This window comes from Aristolochia californica, unplaced genomic scaffold (genome assembly GCF_029961685.1).
Source record: "Aristolochia californica isolate CCGP_79_NKW_82.1479 unplaced genomic scaffold, dmAriCali1.0.hap1 SCAF_7, whole genome shotgun sequence".
NCBI lineage: Eukaryota > Viridiplantae > Streptophyta > Magnoliopsida > Piperales > Aristolochiaceae > Aristolochia > Aristolochia californica.
The window spans coordinates 3,719,803-3,746,678 of record NW_027182268.1 but is presented as its reverse complement, the minus strand read 5'-3'; the positions used below and the strand labels follow the sequence as shown (position 1 = coordinate 3,746,678).

The 26,876-nt window shown below is 37.6% G+C and overlaps 1 protein-coding gene across 1 annotated transcript; it reads left to right on the top strand.

Moving 5' to 3' along the window:
• Nucleotides 1–138: 138 nt before the first annotated feature.
• LOC137937883 (protein arginine N-methyltransferase 5-like) lies at nucleotides 139–26,847 on the top strand. Its single transcript, XM_068783068.1, has 23 exons — nucleotides 139–620; nucleotides 3,177–3,294; nucleotides 11,748–11,857; nucleotides 12,215–12,304; nucleotides 12,394–12,444; nucleotides 12,565–12,659; nucleotides 16,297–16,372; nucleotides 16,480–16,566; nucleotides 17,784–17,862; nucleotides 18,177–18,268; nucleotides 18,356–18,391; nucleotides 18,478–18,546; nucleotides 22,647–22,715; nucleotides 22,883–22,936; nucleotides 23,075–23,149; nucleotides 23,256–23,348; nucleotides 23,605–23,708; nucleotides 23,972–24,020; nucleotides 24,102–24,188; nucleotides 24,488–24,593; nucleotides 26,002–26,089; nucleotides 26,202–26,295; nucleotides 26,362–26,847. Exons 1-23 carry the CDS (start codon nucleotides 486–488, stop codon nucleotides 26,443–26,445), a joined length of 1,941 nt encoding a protein of 646 aa, XP_068639169.1. The 5' UTR covers nucleotides 139–485; the 3' UTR covers nucleotides 26,446–26,847.
• Nucleotides 26,848–26,876: the final 29 nt, after the last annotated feature.

Sequence of the window (26,876 nt, the reverse complement as noted above, 5' to 3'; positions counted from 1 at the left end):
TGGTTGCTTTGCTTGTATGCTTGAGCGTAACACGCTAGCTTTTTTCCTTTTCTTTTTCCATTAGTTGAAGACATTTCTAATTTAAAAGCTCCCCAATGACTACCATGTTGGACGAAAAACCCTACCAAAACCCTTCAGGTGCTCTTCTTATACCACACTACGTGTGGCGCCGACACTTTTATATCTTCCATCGCGGAATTCTGTCTCTCCTTTTCTCATCAACTGTGCTATCAAATATCGTTGCTACAGTTTTGACTGAGAGGCGGCGCGTTTGATTCGTTTACAGTTTCTGCTTCGTAGTAGCATTTTTGTGTACTTCAACCCACAATGCGGTCCTCTTTGTGAAGGGTTTAGGACCTTGGATGTTGTCTATTGGAAGCGTTAGCCTTTTTGTTCGTTGATTGCTTCCTGGAAGTCACTACGTTTTGTTATCCGGTAGTTTTGAGTACTACTCAATAAATTTTCTGAAGTTTTTGGTTTCGAAGATGCCTCTTGGACAAAGGTCGGGTGATAAAAGTGACTCTCGTTACTGTGGAGTTGAGACCGATTTTGATGATGACATGCCCCAAGCGTTGGCTTTCAATCTTTCTGGCGGTTTCGACTTAGTTGTGGCTCCGCTGGTGAGTTGAATCAGTATCATCTCTGTGTGTTTTCTATGCTTTTTTTAGAGGCTGTTAAAAGTAGGTGGTTCCCTTTTAAGAGCATTGTTTATTTTAGAAGTCACGGCCGGGTTAGTTGCGTCTTGCAAATTGGAGAATATTTACTTTGGTGAACAAACGAAGTATTAAGAGCCTAATACAGAGTTTCCGTTTGTCATGGTTGAGTGGTTATTATTTTCTAACATGTCATCCATTTTATAACATTGCATTTATTTTTAGTTTTATGTATTCTTCTATTTCTATCCGATTCTTGTTGTATCTCAGACTGCTTCCACATTCTTTCCATTCACAAATAAGTCTGTTTGTGTGGACTGAATTCATAAGGGTTTTGGTATCTCTGCCGTTTCTTGCAAGTTAGTTTATTTTAAAACGTATATTTATCTGGTGGCCAATTAGCCAATCACACATCAGCCAATTGGCTGTCACTTTGAGTGAATGGTCAGTAGTTTCACCTATAATGTCTGGTTGTTTCATCTTGTAGAGAAAATATTTTTGCATTTTCTCTAAAATGCAATCACCTACATCCAAATTAACTATTTTTTTGGAGAAATTACATTGAAATTAATTATGAAGAATGAAATTAAATATTTCTGAAACTAATGGTTATAAATGGTACCATCATTAATATGTTATTTCAGCTTGTTATCGGCATATTCCCGTCACTGCAAGGAACCTATTCTTGAATTTCTTGTGCGCATCTTAAGTTGCTTTATCCCCTTTTGAAGCCCGAGAATTGCATGGCTATACTGATCTTCATGTTATTATGTGGATTTACTTGGTGGCTAATTAGCCAGGCACATCACAGCTTTATGGCTGTTTTTATGTGAATGGTCAGTAAGCTCACCTAAATTAAACTGGATTGGCCACTCTGGAGCAATGTTTTGATTTCTCCATTTTGGTGTTTACGGACATGTCAAGTTATAGATTATGTTGGTTTCCTAGGAAAAAGGTTGTTGGCTTTGGTGGGACAAACGTTTGCATGGTGGAATGTACTGATTCTAGAAGCTTAAATCATCTCTATTATTAATCGTCTTTGTTGGAATTTTAGGAGAAGAAAATAATTCATTACTATGAGTAAACTGAGTACAAGAATCTCTATCTATAATTGAGAGATACATAAAATCATGGTTAAATTAAGCTACCAATGTCCCAGTTATACCCAAAAATAGAACTAAAAATTAGAATTAAGTTAAACAACTAATACAGAGGACTAATAAAATTGAAAGACTTCTTTTATGAGATTTCCTCCCATGAGATTCTTAATAAATTCCATCATATTTTTTCTCCTTGCGGCAGACTTTTTTTTTTGTGCGTGTGTGTGGATTATGTGAGATTCTTTCATATATGCTAACTTCAGCCTGCAAAGAAAAAAATTTTGGTCTTCGATTTTTTTTGGCTGAATTTTTTTTCATCTTGTTCTGCCTCTGACATGAATATTCTGGTCATATAAAAGTTTTATACCACAACATGTGAATTCTGCATTGTAGGCTATATCAAATACCACAAATACCTCTTTCTTGTACTTTCTTGTAGGCCTATACTCTTTCTTTTTCAAGAGGCCCAACTTGCACAAAATAAATTTGGGAGAAGAAAAAACTCACTTCTAGTCGAAAAAACTCACTTCTAGTCAAATTACAAAAACTTCATATACTAGTCAAAACGGTCAAGTCTAAAAAAAATTGTTCTCAATTTCCAAAATGGAAAAAAATTAAATTTTTTTGCTCGAAACTCTCTTGTGGTCTGACATTTGTTGCTTCAAATATCGATTTTTCTTTGTAGAAAACTCTGATTGCCAAAATTCTTTTTGTGTTGGAAAATAGACTCGAGATCTTTTCATCTTTATATAATTTGCAATATGAAAACTTCAGTGTGAACGCCAAAGATACAATGATTGGGATAATAAAGGAAGATAAAGGTTGAATACGAATTTAAACTACTAGAGATGATAAATCAGAAAAAAGATCAAACATTTTTGTGGGTTGGTTGAGTCAACTCACAAAATGCGTTCTGGGACCATGTTGGATTTTTTTAAAAGAAAAATACTTCACTAACTTGTTGTAATTTGAGTATAATAAACCTCTCTTTATAATAGAGGAAACAAGTAGAATCCAATTACAATTGAATTACCCTTGTCCCAGCACACTCAATGTTAAACACTAAAAGATAAGTCTTAGAACAACTACACATAAATAAAAGACTAACATTACTAAAACACCTGTAATTGAGACTCTACCGTATTAATTCTGGTTCTGTGAGATTTCTTCCATATAACTCTTCAACACCTGCTCTTCAACAATTAACTAAGTGAGTTGTAGAGGAAAAGACTCCTCTACCCCTCTTACGTGTATACCTTATATCTCCATACATACAAGTCCAAAAATTATGAAAATAGGTCCATACAACATTTCTAAACTTCCTGAAACTAATGACACTCTTCTAGATACAATCGGAATATTGTAAAATGGCCAAAATACCTTTCCAGTACATTTAATATTGCTGTTATACTTGATGATGCAGGTTGACCCCAATTATAGGCCTAGCTTAGCCAGGGATGAAGCAGATGGATCTAGTGTCCTCCCGGTTGTAGCATCAGATTTAGTTTTATGTCCCTCACAGTGGAGTAGTCATGTTGTAGGTATGTGGATCTGTAGCTGTTTCTTCATTGCAATTATATGCTGAATGAATGTCCTTGCTGTTGTGTTCTATATGTTTTAAGCTTTCTAGGATGATATAGTTGTTGAGATTATGCTAGAGTGGAAAAAATAGAATAAATTAAAACATGGTGTTGTGGAAATAAACTCCATGTTATTGTCATTCTTTCAGTTTTTGCCATGTAGTGTATTGTTAGTTAAACTACTCTCTCATCCCTATAAAATGCAAAATATTTCTTTTATTTTTTTTAAGAATGCGCCGATGTTCAAATTTCCTGAGACCCTCCCCTTGTCCTATTTCTTATATGAAAAAGGGCAACAATGCCATTAATATAACTTTTTCAATAACGCTCCAAGTGTGAGGTTTTCAATTGCTGAAGTGTATGACTTTATGCCAGTATTTTTTGATAAATGAGCTTTGGAAAGGTGTCTTGCCATGAATGCTGCTAGCCCATTGTAGGGAGGCGTGGATTACTTTTTCAATGACCCCACCAATGCAGGAGGACTTGCCTTTGAATGTTCTGCTGTTTCTTGCCAGTGACAGGTGCCATAGGGACTGCGGCTATTGCAGCCTTCAATACTGCCTTTCCATATTTTGGTAATGGCCAAGAGTGTGTTCGCTGTAGGAAGTCTGTGTAGGACCTGGGCTTGCATATTTGGACATTAAACTTAGACATGTGGCCCCCCATACTTCAGTGCTAAACGTATGATGGAGTAAGAGGTGGCTGACATTTTTTTCCAAGGTTCCACACAGCTTACATAAGTTGTTGATGATTGGCTGGGTGCCTTGTGATAATTCTTCACAGGTGACAATTTTATCACGTGCTGTTGCCCACAGGAATTGCAGTACCCTGTTTGGTGCAATTAGCTCCCATGCTAGGTTAGTACTCTTTGATGTATCAAGAGGTGGTGGCTGGTTTTTTTAGACTATAATATGATGCAACTGTTAAAAGACACCCACATGTGTAGGGGTGTCATGGCTAGTAAATAAGGAGAACTTCCTTAGAGATGGTGTAAAATTGTAATTATGTTAGTTTGTGTATGTCCTCCTATATCCTTTTCCTTTTAAATCATGTAGCCCTAAGGGCATTTTAGTCATTGTAAACACATTCCCACAATTATAAATACAACCTCAAGGCATGGGGTCTATCATTCAAGCCTCTTCCTCTTAGCTCAAATTTGTCTTTATCCTTTTCTCTCTTTTCCTCTTCTTTCTCTCCCTTGGTTTCTTCTCTCCTCTCTCCCCTCTCCCAAGAGTTAGAATTACTCTCTTTTCTCCTTCCCTTGAGATCTCTTGTGTTTATGTGTTGGCCCTAGAAATCAACAACAACCAAGAAGATCCTAAGGGGTAGGGATTCCTAATTGGTTCATCACTTTACCTATTTGAAGGTATACTGGTGTCGACATCTTAAGGAGGCTAATTATGTTCGCACTTTGTCGTTATATAGGTTTCTTCGTAGGATGAGGTTCCAACCAATTTCTCCCTCCTTTGGTTTTGCTTCTTGTACCGTGCTTTGTGGGTTACTTGCTAATGTATAAAGCCTTGGAAATCTTGTTTTATTAGCCTTTCTCCAATCCAGTGGTCTAGCCAAAAGGTAACACACTGATACACCCCGATAACTAGTATAAATATTTTTTAGCTAAAGAGAAATAATCGACGAACCTTTACTACGGAAATCGAGACAAATGAACCTCCTCGAGTCGACGATGAATCCTCGATAGTGCTATTGAACCCCGATAGCCGTAATCACTCGACACAATGATAATAGAGACAAAATACAGAAACTCCTCTGTCGAAATCACTGTAGAACTCGCCGGAAATAGTCGCCGATAACCACTGGTATTCGAGAGACCAGTACTCTCCCTGAGCCACACTCTGAAGACAAAACGACGCGCCCCTTCCTCTCCCTTAGCTCCCTCTCTAAATTCCCTCCCGAAACCACTTAACATTGTCAAATTCCCAAAATGCCCCTGACCCATTAATCACCTTCTAATTATTCTTCTGTTTACTCCATCTAAAGTAAGTAGCCTAATTTGGGGTCAATCATTACCCCCTGCCCAAACTTTCACCTTGTCCTCAAGCTGAAAAACAGGAAACTGGAGCCTCATTGCCTCGAAATCCTCCTAAGTGGCTTCAAACTCTGGTAGGTCTTCCATAGCACCAAAACCTCCAACTGTTGCGGCCCATTCATTTTTTTTCTTCCACTCGTCGTATATTCAGAATGGCAGCAGGTTGTGACTTTGCCACTGTGGTACTGCCCAACTCCACAAGAATCCCATGACCCTCAGTCTTGATAGTTTGCATCATCGCTTTGAGTGAAACCAAAGTTTTGTGCAATGAGGGATCTCCTTGTAACACCATCGTCTCATTATCGTCTCATTACCCGATCTAAACTTCATAACATGTGTTTTCCAATTCATATATGTTCCGCCTAAGGTCAACCACTATACACCTAAAATCACATCGGTGCTTCCCAATTCCAAAGGCAAAAAATCGTCCACAATCTCTATTCCTTGAAGAGTTAATCGAACCCCTTACAAATTCCTTCCCGGGGCAGTGACGCACCTGTACCCAATTGAACGCCATACTTGGTTGTTGGAGATAAAGGCAAGTGCAGTTTCGTGACCATTGTGGTGGAAATAAAATTATGAGTTGCTCCTCCATCAATAAGTACGACGACTGGCTGTTCTCCGATGCTTCCCGCAATCTTGAGTCTTCGGAAGTGTTAATCCAACTACTGAATTCAACGACACCTCCACTATTTAAGCAGCCGCTCTAACCTCTTCCTCTTGCTGTTTACACTTGCCGATGTCGCTATCCTCCATAACTTCTTGTTCCAGTTCCTGTAAAATCAGCACTTGTAGGTCCTTGTTTTTACATCTATGCCCAGCTGAGAATTTTTCATCACAACGGTAGCACAAACCCAGCTCTCTCCGGGATTGGATTTGGGCTTCCGTGAGTTTCCTGAATGGCGTCCTCTTCTCCATCCCATGTTTCAGCGTTTCTGCCCTGGCCGTAGTGCTCCCATTACTCCCAACTATGGTCCCCTCTGGGTTTGGAGTACCCAGCCCAAACCGAGTCTGCTTGATAACTTTATTTTTTTCTGCCAACTTTTGGGCCAACTCCATGGTCCTTCCCAACCCATTTGGCTCCAACACCCTCACCTCGGCCTGAATTTCGAGTTTAAGCCCATTAACAAAGTTGGACTCCAACACCTTTTCTGGAAACTCTTCCAATGTGGAAGCCAAATCCTCAAACCGCCTTCTGTAATCTCTCACGGTGGTCTCCTGCTTCAACGCCAAAAATTTCTCATAAGGAGAGCCGTCTTCGGAACCGTTTGAGCAATAAGGACTGAAATTCTTCCTAGTGCATGATCTCCTTCCTATTATTTTCATACTTGAACCATTTTAATGCCTCCCCTTTCAGACATACTACGACGACTTCCAGTTTTTCACCGTGAGATACCCGGTTAAGCGAGAAATAGCGTTCAACTATGTAAATCCAGTCATCTGGGTCTTCTCCCTAAAAAATTGGCAACTCTAATTTTCTGGACCGCACTTCATATCGGTTCTGCCTATTCCGATCAACCTCGCCACCGTCACTTCCATGTCCGATACCTCTCTGGATCGAGTTATCGCCCACTGCCGAGTCCAGCCCCTGTCTCGCCGTCGTTGTCCTACTCTGCGCATTCAGATTTCTGTTGAACTCCTCTTGGGTACACAAGAGTTGCTCAACACGCCCTATCAGCGCCGTCAACCCTTGTTCCATGGCCAAAATCTTCCAGACCTCTTCCTTCATCGAGCTAACCTCCTCACTTATTGCGCTAACGATTCCTTCCACCGAATCCACCCTCGACTCCATTCTAGTAGTAGCCATGAGGATTTTTTATTTATTTTTACTCTTCTTCTTCTCTACCAATTGTTGAAGTCGAAACTCACCCTCGACTCCCGGCAGATGACGCTTCCGATATCCTTACTGCTGAAATCGTAACAGAACCCACCTTCAAGCAGACGACGCACCGAAACCTTTGATATACTTTCGATTCAGTAAGCCAATGTCTTGAATGCAACCGAAATCGAAAAACAGAAACTCCTTTTCACTGCTGAACTCTAGATGCGAACCCAGCCAATGCTTTGATACCAAATGATACACCCCGATAACCAGTATAAAGATTTTTGAGCTAAAGAGAAATAATCGACGAACCTTTACTACGGAAATTGAGACAAATGAACCTCTTCGAGTCGACGATGAATCCTCGATAGTGCTATTGAACCCCCGATAGCCGTAACCACTCAGCACAATGATAATAGAGACAAAATACAGAAACTCCTCTGTCGAAATCGTTGTAGAACTCGCCAGAAATAGTTGCCGATAACCACTGGTATTCGAGAGACCAGTACTCTCCCTGAGCCATGCTCTGAAGACAAAACGACGCACCCCTTCCTCTCCCTCGGCTCCCTCTTTAAATTCCCTCCTGAAACCACTTAACATTGTAAAATTCCCAAAATACCCTTGATCCATTAATCACCCTCTAATTATTCTTCTGTTTACTCCGTCTAAAGTAAGTAGCCTAATTTGGGGTCTATCACAAGCTTCCTCCTCTTGCATAGAGCCTGAAATGCTACTGGAATTTTGCTTTTTCCTTTAGGATTACCTTCCAAATGCAAGAGATTCTGTGAGACGGGTTGTTAACCGACTGCCAATCATTTTGATCAAACTCATATTTGATTCTCATCATTTTCCTCCATAATGAGCCTTGCTTTGAGGCATACCTTCATAACCGTTGTGCTAGTAATGCTAAATTCATTTGTTTGATGTGCTTAAGCCCAAGTCCTTCATTCTTTTTGGTTTTGAAGACCTAGTTCCATCGAATCAATAGATATTTGAATTGCTTTGTGCTTCCACATCATAGGAATCTATGTTGAAGTGTTCGTCATGTTTGGAGTGTGGCCTGTCTTTTCAACTGTGCTATTTAGTTTTTGATGGCAAATTGCCAGCTTCTCTAAGATCCATCGCCACCCAGCTCTTGACTTCATATCCTTTGGTATGTTTACAATCCTTATAACGGTTGTGCCCCTAAGCTGTACAATCTTATAGGTTAATTTCTTCTCAAGTTAGCATTTCTTGATTCTCATTTCTTACTACTCGTCAGCACTGCCTTGCCATGTATTTCATCTTTGCTAACTCTTTTGATAACCTCCAACAGGTTGCCCAATGCATTTACCGGATTCGGACATAAGGTCCGTGTTCTTAGCTTTTCATTGCTACTGTTGCTGCTAAGTTTTCCCCCATGGCAATGTTATGTATCTAATATCATATTTGCCCTTCCATGGCGAAGGAGTGTTTCATTTCCTTTGGCATTGCTCGGTATCCCTCTGATGGAACTCCTACTTGTCCTCACTCAGTCTCTCCATGCGAACTCTGGTCATTGTTAGCTTGTTCACTACCATCCACTTTCACCAGACGCCTTATGCCGCTCCTTCTCTCTATTCAACTCCTTCCTCCAGAATTTTATTAGTATATAACCATATATTATTGACTTGTGTTTTCTTGATAATGAATGAGAACCTTTCACATCTGGTTACCTACATGAAGCTTTCATCTCTGCTCTTTTATTTGCTAACTTGAGTTTATTTGAACCACTACATTAAAAGTTTCCATATTTAGTAAGGAAGAAGTTGTTAGTTGTTCCCTTTCTCTCTTGGGGTTTTCTTCCCCCTCTTTTGTATTTGTTCTCCTTTGTTATTGAAGTCTTTACTATTCAAAAAAATGCTACACCCTTTTTCCTAGTGAACACAAAGAGGAAATGAAAGTTTTTCTTTTATTAGGGGAAAAGGCTTCTGTATGGAGGCTATAATGTCTAATTCACACAACAATATTTAGGTATCAAGTACTGGGTCTACTTATCAAGTGCATATTTTTTCCTAATTAATGTCTTAATTTAAGTAAACTAATGGAAAGCGATGGTGAAAGTGTGTAATTTCTTTGATTTTACATTTGCATGTTTTGCAACTTGTCTAGAGTATTGCTGTAACTATGCAAGAGTTTAGTTTCCCATTTTCACGGGGTCAAGTAACCATCAGTGATGAGTATTGGAAGTCTAATTTGCATGTAATGAAGGGAGCTAGCAGATCCTTGCTGCTATAGTGTTTTTGGAACCTCTGAAATTTTAAATATTTTTTATATTGTTTCTTCCATTTTATGTTGTTGGTTTCATGTTACTAGATCAACAAACTCTATTGCTAACTCTTGTGCTAAATTAGGAGCCTCCCTGTAATCTCTTATTGTAAAGGGGTGGGCTCCCTTAGTGGTTGTTTTGTTCTCTTTTTCCTTGCAATAAAATTATCATTTTCTAAAAAAAAGGCCAGTTCTACCGAAAATCTCTCATTTTTCCTATTTTTTCTCCTATTACTTCTCCATGCATTGATTTGAATCAAGTTTTTTTTCTCATAATCCTAGTTTTTTAAACATGTTTCCCTTCTAATCAAAGAGTTTTGGTCAAACTTAAGCACTCCATGTTGGCATCTATCAATTTGGTTTTGAGGGAGGATCACACGAGGCGATTTGGCTCAAGATCTCCTCTCTGATGTGGGCTTGTTTGTTTACATTGGTTGTGTACCTTCTGCAACGTCATCTCAAAAAATTATGCTCACCCCCAACAATTTCTTTGAGGTCATATTTGGTCAAACTTATTATTTTTTACAGTTTTACCATTACAATCTTCCCTGACTTTTTTTTTTTTTTTTTTAAATGGTCACACTCATTATTGATTTGATAAGCAAGTCCTTATTGTTTTATTTAGATACTCATTTTAAAGTACAGTGTTGCACTGTTGCCTCCTTCTATCCAAAGTTTCTAGAGTCGGTTTTGTTGTAGAGTGTTGCATCATCATCTCCTTCTGTTTTAATTTTGTGTTCCTCTAGTATTTCATCAATTTATCAAATTTTCATCACTTCGGAACAAAGTCTAGACCCACTACCTATAAAGTATAAGAATACGCCTAACATCCAGATTGAGGAGTATTTTATTCTTCACCCAATAGGTATTTTTGTTTGAGCTACCTTGAAAAGTAAGTAGCCTTTTTTATGCCTAAAATTAGGTTTTTTTATCCGCCTTTGAAATTGAGCGGAGTTTTTTTCTAGACTATGATCATTTGGACTGGTGTATGAAGTTTTGTGGCATAGCTAGGAGTGATTTTCTTCTCATATTTGTGTTGTCTAAGCTAGGTTTTTGTGTTCTTTTTTATCCCCAGTTTGAGGGGGAGAAGTAAAAAAAGAGATATAAAGAAAGAGGTATTGTATTTTATGTGACCAGAATAATCAAGTAAGCAGGAGAACTAAATATGAAGATTTTTCATATATAAAGAATTTTTTCAGCAAAAGAAGATTGAAGACCAAAACTATTTTTCCTCATAAGCTGAAGTTATAAACTCCAGTTCGAGGGGGGGTGTTGAAGAACAGATATGGAAGAGTTTTACATAACTCCCATTGAAAGAAATCTTACAGAGCAATAATTGACATGGCAGAAGCTTATAGGAGTATCATGAGAGGAGGTCTCAGAGAAGTATTTCAGTTAGAAGAGTTTTAGTTATGTAGTTTTCTATTATTATTTAGTTGTTTAATTACTCTAAGACTTATCTTTAAGCGTTTGACCTTGGGAGTGACTGGGACATGAGTAATTTAATTGTAATTTGATTCTATTTGTTTCTTCTATTATAAATAGAGGCTCATTGTATTCGGTTATAATCAAGTCAATGAGTTATTTTTCTTTTGCATAAATTCAACAAAACTGAATGGATTTAAGTATATCTTAACATTGGGCTCACTTTTAGCTATTATGTGGCCAATTAATCTTCCTTACCCTACCTCGTAATCTACTTTCTAAAATAATTTTATTAATTTTATTAAAAAAGTTTTAATTGTTTTAAGAATAGTTCCACATGGATCTGGGAATGGGAAGATCTTGTGTTTTTTACCTAGGGACCTTTTAACTTCGGCTAGTCATTTGAGGTAGACATGGACCCAACTAACACTGGGTTAGAGTAGGTATCTATTCAAGGGCCTCCTCTCATAATTGATCATTTGTAGGAGTCATAAAGAGGAGACACATGTAAGGGTGAGTGTTAGAAATAGTCCCGTATCGATTCATAAAGAGGATTTACATGTGAAAGAGTGTTAACAATAGTCCCACAATAGTACCTGGGAAGATGCCTTCTAACATCTTGTAGTCATTTTGAGTTGGATTTGGACCCAACTTTAAACAAATTGTTATAATGATTTTGAATCCATGATTTAATTTGATGAAATAGGTGACTAAATTTGTCATAATTGTTACTACTAGTAATTCTTGAATTTAGAATATGCAGGTTTTAACAAGTTTTTACTCAGGTAAGGTATTGGTGATTGCCTTCTAAATGGAATTTGATCATTTATCCAGGAAAAATTAGCACATGGATTGACTTGGATTCAGAGGATGAAAATGTTCGAATGAATTCTGAAATTGCTTTGAAACAAGAAATAGCATGGGCGTCTCATCTTTCCTTGCAGGTTGGTTTCTAATTCTTGATGCTGCTAATGATTTTGGTTATACCGAATATTATTTCTTAAACTCTATTGACTTGTTCAGCAAAAACCTTCAAACTGTGTCTCATTTTACAGTTTTACTTAGCTTCTGAATGTTTTTTTAAGAGAAGGCATGTAGGCATGTCATATTATGTATTTTTCTTTCTATTTTTCTCTATTGTTTGTAGGAGTAGTCATTTACTTTCACAGTTTCTATATTTTGTAACTTTTTAACTAATTTTTTTTAGTGCTCTCTCTCCATTAGTATTTTCTGCATTGGCAAGGTGCAGTTATGCTAAGACTTGCCTGAGCACTTATTTGTTTTTTATATGGCTATGATAGGCATGTCTTCTTCCTTCTCCTCGAGGACCATCTTGTGGTAACTATGCAAGATGTGTGAATCAGATTTTGCAAGGCCTAAACAATATGCAGGTGAGTTTCATGTGGTTCTTATTGAAATGGATTGCTTATGTGTTGTCTGGTTTTCACTTCTTATGCTTATCATCTACTTGATGTAAAAGTTGTGGCTTAGGATCCCATTGAAGAAGTCGAAGCTCATGGATGATGATTCTGTAAGTGAGATTTTCAATTTCTTAGAAAGCCTACCATTATTTGCCTATATTTATCGCATTCCCAGTACAACTGACATAAAACTGGCTTGCCTATCTCAATGTACATTCTTGACCCTATAGGGTGGAGGGCATACAGTTGATACATGGGAATGGTGGAATTCATTTCGTCTGCTATGTGAACATCCAAGTCAGTTGGCAGTGGCCCTTGATGTATTGTGAGTACTATAATGCTTTATGTTTCTATTCATTTTATTGCTTTTGGGATTATTTTGTAATGAAAGAACACCTTGAATTATTTGAATTGAGATTAGTTATTGTTTGTTTCAGGTTAGGTCATCATATTACCGTATCATTTGGTGAAGATTTAGACATACGGTCACCTAAACATGGACATGAAAATAATGCTTATTTAACATGTAAAATCGTAGATTGGGCATTTGGCTCAGTTGCCCCACCAGGGGGGGGGGGGGATTGGGCATGCAATCAATGTAAAGAAAATGTACCTGTTAAATAGGTAACAAACCATTAAAGAGAGGGAGATGACTAGAGATTGTACAGTGCTGCCGACCAATCCCACTTTCTTGTTTATCAGCACTTGACTTCAGTTAAAAGTACAGAAATACATCTCAGTTTAAACCAGACCTGGGCCCTTGTCCGGGTCATGCAGCTATAGAATCCAGAAAAAGAAAAAAAAAAACCCATCCAGGCTGATTTGTTGGATCGGGTGAGGGAGAATTGCTCCTCACGCACGAAGGGACACACTGCTGGTCACGATACCCCCTTCCCTTATCTGTAGGGGCAGCATCTTGCTTAGCCTTCTAGCGAGCAGCTTAAGCTTGTCTCGGTTCGGATTAGTTTTCCTTGGCTTCAACCAAGCTTGAGCTGGGAGTCAGGATTCTTATCTTTAACTAGCCAAGCCAAAGTTTTTCCTAGTTCTGCTTGTCAGCTGGCGAGCCAGCTTGTTTTCTTATGTATTTAGTAAACTACCGTTATGTTTTAGAAAGTTGTTTAAATTTTAAATGCCGCGTGATAATCAAGGGGACAACTGTGTCTTCTCCTCCTTTTTCATGCTGCAACGATGCCTTTTTTCTTCTTCTTCCTCTCTTCCCCCTCTCTATTATTCTCCTCATTATTCTTTCGCCTTCATCTTCTCCTTCTCCTCATTCTTCATTCCTTTTCTTCCTTTCGTTCTCTCTGTTTTTCTTTCCAATTCCTCTCTTTGTTTCTCGTTATCCTCTCATCTTTCTCTTCTCTTCCTTCTCTCTCCTCTACTTTTCTCCTTGTCATACTTGTTTTGTAGCCCTAATAGAACCCTCGGTTCAACTTGTAGTCAAACTTGGTTGAACCATACCCAGTCACCTCATCAAGTCGATGACTTATTGGTTTTTATAACATTGGTTTAAACTAAATAAATGCTACCTTAGGTAAACCATCTTGGATCTTTCTCTGCTCTGATACCATGTTGAAACTTAGGATTCCATGATGTATAATCATAGTAGAAAAGGATTAAGGGGTGAGAAGAAAAAGAGTTGTGGACAGAAGGTTTTAAGAGGACGAGAGGAAGAGTGACGAATTTGGAGAAAAGAGGAGGAAGAATAGGGTAATGGACTTATCCAAACCCTCCCCTTTTAAGTTGTATGGAAAGATATCAAAAGTACTGATATTACAAGAATACTCTTCACCCTAGTAAGAGTGAATAAGAGACATAAATCATAAACTAATTATATCAATGTCATCTTTATGAGATGACTCTTTATTTACTATCATGCCATCACTTGTGTGGGCCTATGGGCTTTCTCCTTGGTAATGCTATTGAGTAGGGGTGGCATTGAACCAAGCCGGTTTGCGAGTAGCTCGAGCTGGGCTTTGTTTCGTCTCAGTTCAATTTGAATAAACCCGATCTCGAATTGAATTTGAGATCGGATTTCCGACTCGGTTTGGTTCGCGAGCTCGCGAACCGGCTTGTTTACTTAAACATACGGTAAGGAGTTGGAGTCGGGAGGAGTCACAGATGAGGAGATGGAGAGTGAAAATTGAAAAACCTTTGTGCCAGGATAGTGCGAAAGTCTCGAGTCAGCAACTGGCGATAGAGGCGTAAGGGGGAAAACCCTCTTTATTCTCCATAATCCTATCCTGAGTTCCTGATTTCGGTTGTCATGATTCGACCGCCATGAGAGGTTTACATTTTGTGGTGAAACAAGGTTTTGATTTTTTTCTGAAAAGTAGGAGCAATGGAGAATACGAATTCGCTTCTTCGACTTTGCCTCTCGGGTCACGGTTCGTATGTGCTCCCAGACGCTCAAGCTATGCGATTCCATCAAGAAGCTACCAGGCATCGGTGAAAAAACTGTAGCAGCGAGAGAATGGTGCTTTGAGGAAGATGGGCTGAGGGGCGGCATCGATTGCTCAGGAGAAATTTTGGAATTTTCTACAAGTTGTATGTGATGTTTTTGAGCTATACTTTAGTACTCGTGTTGGTGCCTTTGTTTTCTCTTTTATTTTGATGTGACGGGGAGTTATTGAGTTTTTAGTTCAGTGGATGGGATGGGGAGTTATTGAGTTTGTAGTGGGGATGGGATGGGAAGTTATTAGTTATTTTGTTTAATTTTTGTTCGGGAGGTTTTCTTAAGAACACGTGTTTCATTTTCCGGAGGCTTATGTTTGACAGGCGATTTTGCAATTCCTCTTTTCCCATTTCTGGGATTTGGGTTTTCGTGAAATTTATTGTTGATGCTCGCCCTTGGCTTTAAGCCGAAGATTGCTTTTTATGTTTTAGACTTTTTGGATTCTCAAACAACCATTGCTTGAGTGATATGCAGTTTGAAGACTATGGGAAAGGCATCAACTGATGGATTACGATTCTCGTGGGCAGTATGATTTTTTTATTTTTTAGGATATCTTCAGATCTGTTTTAGTTTTTGAGTCTGCCGGAACAGATTCTCTTGTGAAGTTTTAGAGATGGAGATTCTGGTTGCAGGATTCCTATACTACAAAGCCATAAGGGGAGGAAGTTGAATGCCTTCTCTTCTTCTAGTTTGGCATCTAGGAAGTTAAGTGTTGAATTTTTGTTACATTCTTTATTGTTGCAGCTGTACAAAAATGTAAATACTGGGTAGGCCTGTAGGTTTTTTACTGTCTTTGGAGGGAAGACACTAAAGATATGTTTCTCTTTTATGTAAAGGTCATACCCAATTTTAAGTAAAATTTATGCATAATTTTACATATAATTGATTTGACATGTATTTTATGCAAAATTTTAAATGTAGGTTAGAGCTCGAATTTGGCTTGAGTTCGAGCTCGAACTCGGTTAAAATTACTCGGCTCAAGTTCGATTAGAATTTTAAGGTTGAGGCTGGGCTGGGCTCGAGCTCGAGTTCGAAATATTTAAATCAAGCCAGCTTGAACATAAACAGGTTCGAGCCCAGCTCGACTCGATGCCACCCCTACTATTGAGTACATTTACAAATATGCCTCTACTTTAAGTGAAACCCTAATCTCCTTCTCATTCTACATGTTCATTTTACATGAAACTTGAACCATAGACATAATTGGAGATACAAAATAATATTATGTCAAGAAATATAAATAAGGGTAAAGTGAAATAACCAAAATGCCTCTGATACTTGTTTTTCAACACTACCCTTTGTTAACCTATTAACTTCTACCATACTTATAATCTATCTGTGCTATCAGGTTGATCCAAAAACTTTATTGTGCTCTAATTATGCATGGGGGATGATAACATTAATTGGCAGACATGTTTCTGGGTGATGGCCTATTGAGTGCTACTTTTTTTAATTATTCTTATATTATTGTCAAAGTTGAGACTGATTACTATTACTCATTTGTCAGGAGTTCTCTGCCATCTCTGACTTCACTTGGTCGTTGGTTTGGGGAGCCTGTTAGGGCAGCCATCATCCACACTGATGTTAGTGTGTGGAGAGTTACATGCTTCTGTTTCAAAGTTATTTTGATTGAGCTTGGAAATGCTGAAAATGTTTATCATTTCTGATGGGTTGAACACTGATGTTACAGTCATTTCTAACAAATGCAAGAGGATATCCTTGTTTATCTAAACAACATCAAAAGCTAATGACTGGCTTTTTCAATCATTCTGTGCAGGTTGGTTTAATCTGTTCCTTCTGATAGTTTTTGTAGTCTATTTTTTGACGTTCTCTATTTTGCTTGTAAATACTCTTAAATGATAGTATACAATCAGTAGTCCTTTCTTTGGCTATTCTTGATACTTCTAGATAATCCTTAAAGCATGAAGGAATGGGTTCTGAAGGTTGTTAGGTGCAATTGCCCTTTATTGGGAGAAAGGCTTGACTAGAATGATAAGGGTCTTTGACCCAGCTAAGCATTGTGGTCATGTGCCATTATCTTATGGGTAAATTTTTAGAAGAAGTCAGTAAAACTCTCATGAATTTAACTTATTTGTTGATGTCATTTCTTTTGTGAGCTTTAGTTGCTTTATTTTTATGACCAAATTATTTTTTTTTTTATTTTTTTTTAAATGAATCTGATTTTTATTAAGGCAAAATCTCAAGAGAGCATATTACAAAGGAGGGAAGCTTTCCCAAACAATGAGAGATTGTTGGGAAGTTCCGAATTTTGCCAATTTATCAGCCAAAGAGTTGGCTGATCGAGGAATGGGATTCCAATTACAATGTGTAGAAGATACAATGTCAGCCAGTGGCGCCAAGGGGGGAGGCTGTCTTTGGAACACCAACTAATAACCTTTTTCGAGTCACCTTCAATGATTAACTTGCCATGGAGACGATCCCTGAAGATTTGGAGGCCGAACAGCAGAGCACTAACTTCACCAGTATTAACATCGGCAATGCCCACCGGACCAGCATAAGAAAGAATAGGGTCTCCATTGTGACCTCTGAACACACCACCTGCTCCTTTTGGCCCAGGACATCCAATAGCACTACCATCAAAATTCAGTTTTATGCAGTCGCAAGGGGGAGAATCCCAGATAGCCATACTCGGAGCTCTGCTGGAGCCAGACATATGAGCTATCAAATTCCAATTTTCTCGTAGGGAAACCCCCGATAGAGTGGCAAAATCCTTCTTCGTATGAAGCCAGCTCGAGATGAGGCCAACGACATGAGAAGTCGTGTTGTTTGGGGTGCTAGCTTTGGAGTTGACCAAATTAATTGTTAGGGTAAATTTTTTTGCTTCTTTGGTAGTGACTATAAATGGCTTCCAGTGAAAGTTAGTTGTTTACTGCCCAAAGCTTGACTAAGATATTTGTTGAATTTCTCATTGAAGATAATCTTTTTGAAGCTTATAGAGCATATTACACGGTGTGATGTCCCTCTTTCTGACAGATAGTAATTTCTGGAAAGTTGGTGCACAATGACTCACTAGGAAGCTCATTCACAAAGCATGATGATGATCCAAATGAAGGTACAAAAAACTGTTCTGTTATTTTCTTTATGCTTGTCTGAGGCAATTGTGTGCCTAGGAGATATGGAATTCATCATTATGTAAGCTTGAAATAATTTTATTCTATTTCATATGATTATGTGTGTAATTCTTTTCTGGTTTGTACCTAGTGAATTTGGTTTTTTCAGGTTTCCAAATCATTGTGGGCTTTATTAAATTGAAATTTCTTTTGATGGTGCAAAATGGACACTTTTTTTTGAGCTTCAGCTGTTCATGATCTGTATTACTATGTCATCTTATGCATGGCTTACTATGGTTTTGGCCTTTGTATATAGTTATGCCTAGACATTCATTAAGGTGCTACTTGGATTATGTTGCTTTTTTGTATCAAAGAATGGATCCACTTTCTGAGCAAGAACGTTTTGAGGTACTCTTCTTTCAATTCGTATTGATAAGCAAGTAATTAGGATTGTAGTGTTATGTCTTTTCACCTGATTTTCATCTCTTATCCAAGCTTGCATACAGGGACTTCCTACAATCTCCCTTGCAGGTAAACCCAATACTTTGAGTTCATGGGTTTTCAATTTAGTAATTTCAGTTTAGATTTGACAACTAACATGTGTCATACAACTACAGCCTCTCATGGATAATCTGGAGGCTCAAACTTATGAGACATTTGAAAAAGATACCGTGAAATATAGCCAAGTGAGTAATTATATTGGTTCTTGGAATGACCTTGTCCTCCGAGGGGTATAGATGTTAATTTCTGCACTATTGTGCAATGAAATCTTCATGAAAATTTCTCTTAATGAAATCTTTCCTTGCCATTTGCTAAAAAAGATCTTTTTGCTTGGCTTTTGCATTTAATAAAATCTCATCCTACTAAAAAAAAAAGAACTTTTTGAATGACTATGATGAAATCATTACATGCAAGATTTTTTCTATTCATTCCTCAAAAAACAAAAAAAAATTGTTCTATTCATCACTGAAATAATGCCATTTTCTAAAAAAAAAACTTTCTGAATGACTATGTAATGAAATCAGTACTCACAAGATTTGTTCTATTCAGTGCTGGAATATTGGTTACTTCAAAATTAAAACTTGTAAGCTATTTGTTCTATTCAGTGTTGAAAGATTAGCCCAAGCCCACACGATTAAGGAATGCCCACACATCCAAGTGTGTTAGAAGATGGGCTCAAGCCCACCCAACCAAGGAAGACTTGTATGGTGGTTTTGGTTGTCTATATAGATGACATTGTGTTATCTGGTGATGATCTTGATGGTATTATAAAAGTTAAATAATATCTGGCTACACTTTTTTAGACAAAGGATTTGGGCTCTGTCAAGTACTTCCTTGGCATTGAAGTCACTCGTACCAAGTGAGGTATTGTTATTTCTCAGAGAAAATATATATTGGATATGTTATAAGAGTATGGTTTATTAGGTGCTAAACCCATAGATACCCCCATGGAAGTTAATCGTAATCTCCATGACACCCAGGGTCCTATACTCAAGGTAAACTGATCTATGCTACAATTATCAGGTCAGATATCTCATTTGCTGTGGGAGTTGTGATTCAGTTTATAGAGAATCCTTAAAAAGTCCGTTTAGAAACTGCTGAGAGGTTTTTGAAGTACTTGAATGGTGCACCTAGAAAATGTCTTGCATACTTAGAATGGGAAAGTTGATGTACTTGGTTATTCTGATGCCGATTATGCTGGGTGTCAGATGGACAAACATTCTACGTTAGGCTACTGTTGTTTTGTTGGAGGCAACGTGGTAAGTTGAAAAAGTAAAAAACAGACAATTGTGGCTAGGTTCAGTGTAGAGGCCAAGTATTGAGCAATGACTCATACAGTTAGTAAGCTTATGTGGATTAAGTTTGTGCTTCTTGAGTTTGGTTTTACGTTTCCTGACCCTTTGGTTATGAATTGTAATAACCAGGCAGCCATTTTTATTGCCAGTAACCTTGTATTCCATTGTAGAACGAAACACATAAAGGTTGATTGCCACTTTATTAGAGATGCAGTTATGTAGGGGAATGGTAACTCCCATTAATCTCGTATTGCTCTATTTGCTGGAAGTCTTCCACATTGCTGATGCAGCTCAATCATCTTGTTGTCATAATTTTCGCTGCTTCATAACCCAGCTGGACGGTAATCTCAGACCGGTGATATTGTGCTCCTCTCTATGCCGAATTGGTTTATTTTTGGAATGTTATTGGTCTTCAGATTTGTCACAGTTATCTCTCTTGCCAGATCATGTTCTTGCTACTGTTATTTCCTGTTTTTAACTTCCGTTCGCTGCTGCTTTGGGATATCATCGTTGTTAATCGGATTATTTCATGTTGTCTTTCCTTGAATTTGCCGAGAGACAAACACGAAAGATATCATCCTGGCTTACGGTATTACTGTTGTTTTGTTTTTCAGAAACTCCTCTGGCAGGTCTCCATCGCCAACTTGGTTGCTGTTTCTGGAGGACAACGACTCTGCTGTTTCCGTCAAGTTAATTTTTTCGGATTGTTACTGCTGGATTTTCTAAAACTAATCTGCCGCTGACTTTGTTTCTGTTTCATTTAATCTGTCGAGTCACTTTGAGAAATTTGCTGAGTCAAGCAATGCTTGGGTTAAACCAACGAGCGGAGTTACTTTTCCGATTATTACTACTTGGCTTATTGCTCGAGTTACTGTGCCGTGTTAACTCGGACCAACTCGGATCGGGTCAACTCGGTTGGGTCTACCGGACTCTGCCCACTTGCTTATTGCCTCTGTATACGGGTTTGGGTCCCAAGTGCTCTGTTGTTTCCTCCCATGACTCGACTCAGTCGCTTGCCTCAGTCTGACTCGATGCCTTGTCTTCGGTTGGAGTATTATCTTGAATTTTTTGGCAGCTTATTGTTCGGTTCCTTATTCAAGGATGGACTCTCTGCGGATTATTTCACGTCTCCTTATTAAGGACTTTCATTATTTGGTACATGTTATTGGGCCCAACCCATTTCAGTCGTTGCTATTGTGCTCTCTGACTGAGATATTATTATTTGAAGGATTTTTCGGTTGCTGACTATTATCAGCATTGGTTATTTTGATGAATAAGAAAGCACATGGTAGCCCGAGTATATTATCTTCCGGTGATTCCCTTTTACCCTCTTATTATCACTTTTGAACAATGCTTAAAGACCCACTAACTATAGAGGATAGGTATATGCCTAACATCCAACATGAGTCAAGTCTATGATTCACCCAAGAGGTTTTTTTAGTTGCCTTGAGTGGGTAGACTCTGTGTCCCACAGTTGGGCTACTTTTTCTCCTTTGAGATTGAATGGAGAGTAATTCTGACTATGACCATTTGACTGGAGTATGGAGTTTTGTCATACAACTAGGAGTGATTTTTTTCTTTCACCATTATTATGCCAGTTGGGTCTCTTGAAAAGAGCAAAGAGACCACTAGCTTGAGGGGGAGTTTTGGAAGATATTGTGGACTGTCATTTTATACGGAAAGATCCTATCTACCATTTGTTGCAAGTTGGGCGTTTATGATGTTCTCTCACCCCCAACTTGAGTGGGATTGTTGGAAGATGGGCCCAAACCCACACAACCAAGGCCCATAAGCACAAGTGTGTTAGAAGATGCGCTCAAACCCACACATCCAAGAGAGGTGGGCAATGGGCTCAAACTCACAGACCAAGGAAGGCCCACACAGTGGTGGCATGATGGTAAATAAAGAGTCATCTCATAAAGATGACATTGATGTAATTAGTTTAAGTTTCAGGGGCATAATTATAATATTATAATTTATTCATCATAAATTTAGCTTCAGGGGGAGGGTTAGGATAGTCCATAACCTCTTTCTTCCTTCTGTTTTTTCTCCAACATGTGTCTCTCTTTTTCTCTATGACCTAATTCATGGAGTGTTGAAAATCAACAAATTACAACTGCCACATTGTTGTCGTACTACCTGACAATGTGGACAAATGCTCATAAGAGAAATTAGCTCATAAAAAAGTAGAATCAGTAAAATGACTGAAAGAGCCCTAGATGGAATGGATTTTTTTTAATTGATATGATTTTTATTTTTATTGTAACTAGATTTGGTTTACTGTTTCAAACCCATGCGAATGCATAAGTCCTCAACTCCGACTTAGCTTCCAATGCGACTCAACCAGATGACTGTTGAGTTGGCTCAGTTTCACAAATTATATATATCATTATTATATGAAAGTAAGATAAGTTAGTCAAGGTAATGAGGAGTTTCCACTCCCCTAAAAAGCTTTTTCTATTAATTTTTATTTTTATTTTCTGATTATCACTCTTTCATTAAAAAATTATTATTTTCTGACTGCAGCAAAGATCATGTACATCCATTCTAGCAATGATTATGGTCATTATGTTATTGAAACCACTCACAGCCCCTTTACCTATTGTATTAATGGTTCTCATAGGGGCTGTCATAGGGAACCCTGTCTATATGCTACTTTTCCCAGTGGTCAGGTCCTTTTTGGTTCAATACTTGTTTTACATAATTAACTATGAAAATGGGTAAAGTATGAATTTGACACTATTTTTCTACTTATCATATTTCTGCTTTGCACCTTGTGGATATTGATGTAGTTTTAGATTTATAACTAGTTTATTTTGTATTTCTCTATAAATTGTACACTTGAAAAATAGTCTTTCCATATTTCTGCAGAAAGGATATGCTGGCACTAATTTATTCCTCCAAAGATTTCTGATGCTTCTATTTTGAGCTTTGTCCCCATTTACTTTCAAAACTTTGTTCTGGTTCCAACATTTTCCTCAACTTTGCAGTATCAAAGGGCAGTACACAAAGCTTTGCTTGATAGAGTACCTGATGTGAAGGCATCAACAGTAACCACTGTGAGTGAAGATGTGGGAGTTTTTAGTCATTGTTGTAGATAGATTAAGTATTGAGTTTTAACTTTTTCCTTCATAATTTTAATTTGATCCAAAGCATGATTCTACCCTAAGAGTTCTTGCAATAACATATGGCAATATAAATTGACTTCGCTTCATGTAATTTAAAGGTGCTGATGGTTGTGGGAGCTGGGCGGGGGCCTCTTGTAAGGGTTTCATTACAGGTTCATTTACTCATCCTGTTAATATTCAGTTTATGAGCTTTACTATCAAAATACTAAGAACAAATTCCTAACAAAGTTTGTTTGTTTGTATTTCTTCAAATTTAAACTGAAACATAAACATTATATAAAATAATGCAGGCAGCTGAAGAAACAGGTAGAAAACTGAAAGTTTATGCGGTGGAGAAAAATCCAAATGCAGTTGTGACACTCCATGTATTCTATCAAATCTATCACATTCCATGGACTTTCTTTTTGAAAAACTTTACTTGAACTATCCATTTTCCCATATAACAAGGTCTTTATGGCATCTTTAAAACAGAGCCTGATTAAACTAGAAGGATGGGAGAACATGGTTACCATAGTTTCCAGTGATATGCGTTGCTGGAATGCTCCTGAGAAGGCTGACATTCTGGTAAGTAGATTCTTGAAATCTTTCTTTTGATTAATAGGCAAATAATTAGCTCTGACATTGGAAACAACTTTCATTCTGGAATATTTAAGAACAAGACTGTTTGTATTCTTTATTTTATATGCATTGTTATTTAATCGCAGTACATACATGAAACTTACTGCATCTGCAGGAGCTCGTTGTTGCTCTTTCTGGATGCAATTTCCTTTGCTTTCTTTTTTTCCTCTTTCAGCTGACATGGTGCAGGTCATAACTCTAGGTGAGCGAGCTACTGGGATCTTTTGGTGATAATGAGCTTTCTCCTGAGTGCCTCGATGGAGCGCAGAGATTCTTGAAACATGACGGAATTTCTATTCCATCATCGTATGTTTCTGCACTGATGTATTTTTGGATTAACTCTCTATTTATGGTCCTGGTCTTAAGGTTTATAAAACCTGGTCAGGCCTCCAGGTCCTATTTAACCCTGTTGATGTAACCAGTCCATGCTAGATCTCCCTGTTTGAACAATACTTTTCTTTTCTTCCTTTTTATTAATGCACGATTATTTGAAATATTATTAGGAACTATCTTACTATAATTTTTATATATGTTACATGACTAAATTTTTACTCATTTTTTCTTCCCAGTTATACAAGCTTTCTTCAACCAATAACAGCATCAAAGTTATACAATGATGTAAGCCTTAGTTCTGTTCTAGAGTATGCTGTTTAGCTTTCCTGCTAAGACACATAGCTAAATTGTAACCAATTGCAACAGGTAAAGGCACATAAAGATGTTGCACACTTTGAAACTGCTTACGTTGTCAAACTTCAGAGTGTGGCAATGCTTGCCCCTACACAACCTGTGAGCTTCTGTTATTAATTTAAAATTTTCATTCTTTTTAAAAAAGGAAATCTTTCTATTATCTTGTAATTTACGTTAAGTTCCTTGTGAAGAATATGGTTATGGGTATTGACAATATGATTTTTTTTTATTTTTTTTTGAAATGGTGCAATATGATTTTTATTTCTACACAATCTAAAATTCTCCAAAATGCATAGTAGTTTTTACTTGCTGTAATGTGCTTTTTGTTTGATCTTAATCCTTTGTTTTAGGGTGCATGTATCCATTTTTTAAACTCTATTTTGTGATTCTATGCATAGGTTTTCACGTTTGAACATCCGGACTACACAGTAAAGAAAAGTAATCAGCGGTATAAGAGATTGCGATTTGAAATACCTCCTGATACTGGATCTGCCATTGTGCATGGTAAAGATGCAAAACTATTTTCCATTTTCTATATTAAATCAGTTGGAAAACACATTACATTATAACTTACGACATGTGCTCAATCTACAAACAATATTTGGCTGGTAGGACTTAAAGCATTACTTGTTGATACAATTAAGGCCACTTTTTTTTTTTATAAAAATTCCATGTGAGCCAGGCGAAGTGAGTTCAATTACATGTGGAGGCCTCATCAGATCTTTGAAATCTAAAACCAGCAATGTGAAAGACCATAGGCGGCAAAATTTGATGATTGGTGCAACTGAGCGATTTATTTACCCAATTGAGTTTTCAGCTTTGAATCATTAAAGAATGTTATTTTCAACTCCTAAAATTATTAGAATCAGAGCATTGTGGTTCAATTGGGTGAGATATTTTCCAACATAGCCATCCATCCATCCAGGTTTATGAGGTATCTATACGATCGGTTAATATGTTGTCTTACTGTTTTGTTGTTTCAATTATTTTTTAGTCTGAAACAGGATGTTACAGTCCTATTCATGTTATGTATTGGCTGATGTGTATTGCAATTTCAAGGGTCCTGATATGTCTTGCAATACTGAGACGTCTGCTACTGAGGGGTGATCATGGTGGCTTTGGTGTGAAAATGTTCATCTTTTTTATTAAGTGATCGTTGACTGTACTTTTTAATCCTGAAGTATTTTTTATGAATTTGCTTCCTAACTAAACTGCCGATTATATGATATTTTTTAAATTTCTGATGATTCCGATGGCATTTAGCTCGAGTCCTTTAGCAGTGTGTTTGGTTCTGATCTTGTTTTGGGGAAAAATTATAATTGTCTTTACGTGGGTAGTAGACTCTTCAATATCGATTTGCATTAGTGCAGCTTAGAGACATTTATTTTTGTTTCCCACAAGAGTAGGGACTAATGTGGCAGAATGATCTGCATTTGGCTTCTCTGCTGGTCATGTTGCATAAGTATGATTTATGCTTTTGTTTGGTAGGTCATACTGTTTTATTTCAGGCCTTGCACGATGGTTTTCCCAAACTTTCATTAAACTCTAGTTCCCGTTAATTGCTGAAAAAGCAATTTTCATTTATTAATATTAGAAATAACAGTAAATGATATGGTCTTGTAGCTGAATGCCTCAAGCATCTTTCCAAAATTAGAGGAGACTGTTTTATGTAAAAGCTGATCAAAGAAAAGCATGAATTACTTTTCCAAACTGCTTCGACCTGTGTGGTAATTGGATATGAAATTACTTCTGATAATCACCTTGGCCTTGCAGTATTTTTAAAGGATTTTGTTGGACAAAATCTTGCTTGGATCATCAAAATGCTGGCTGAAGAAGTTAATGCAATTTTTTGCTCTGATAATAGTAAATTTCTACCAGATGATAATGGTGTCTTTATTTATTGATTTTCCAGGATTTGCTGGGTATTTCGATGCAAAACTATATAAAGATGTTCATCTTGGGATTGAACCAGCAACTGCAACTCCAAACATGTTTAGCTGGTATGTTAAAAAGAGTCAGAAAACGTAGCTTGTTGAAGCATATTTTGTGTAAAATGTTTCTGGTAAAGTGATTAGTGTTTAACTATGTCATTAATATGCATCTTCTGATTAGGTTTGCAATCTTTTTCCCACTTCGAACACCTTTATGCGTGCCTCCTGGATCTCCTCTGGAAGTTCATTTCTGGAGGTGCTGCGGTTCCACCAAGGTAATTAACAACATCTTTGCTTCATCACTCTCTCTCTCTCTCTCTCATCATTCTCTTCTGCCTTAGGTTTGGTATGAATGGTGTGTCACATCGCCACATTCATTGCCTATTCATAACAGCAATGGCCGTTCGTATTGGGTTGGTCTGTAACATCTACAGGCGCAATACAGGTAGACAAGGGGAAATCAGTTTACATCTCATCCCGTTTTTAATGTTTGCTCTTGAAGATCCACAGCTAAAGATGGACTTAAATGTCCATCGGCTATAATTCTCCTCGACACCGATGAAGAGTGGAAGGGTGACTGACTCAGCCCCCCTTCCAACGATTTGAAGTGTTTCTAAAGTGTGAGTTGCTGATAATATTTGTGAATGAGAAGCAGGTGGCGAGGCATTTCAATGTGATAGAGATGAGTTTCAGCGTTGGGAGAAACTGTTCAGTGTGGTGTATTGATGTCTGATGAATTAGGGAAGTGTTGAGGGAATTTCAACTAATGACGATATTGTATCAATTTAAAAACAAAATGTTATTGTCTTTTAAAATCTGGGTCAATTTATGCAAATACACTAGATTCTCATTTTAT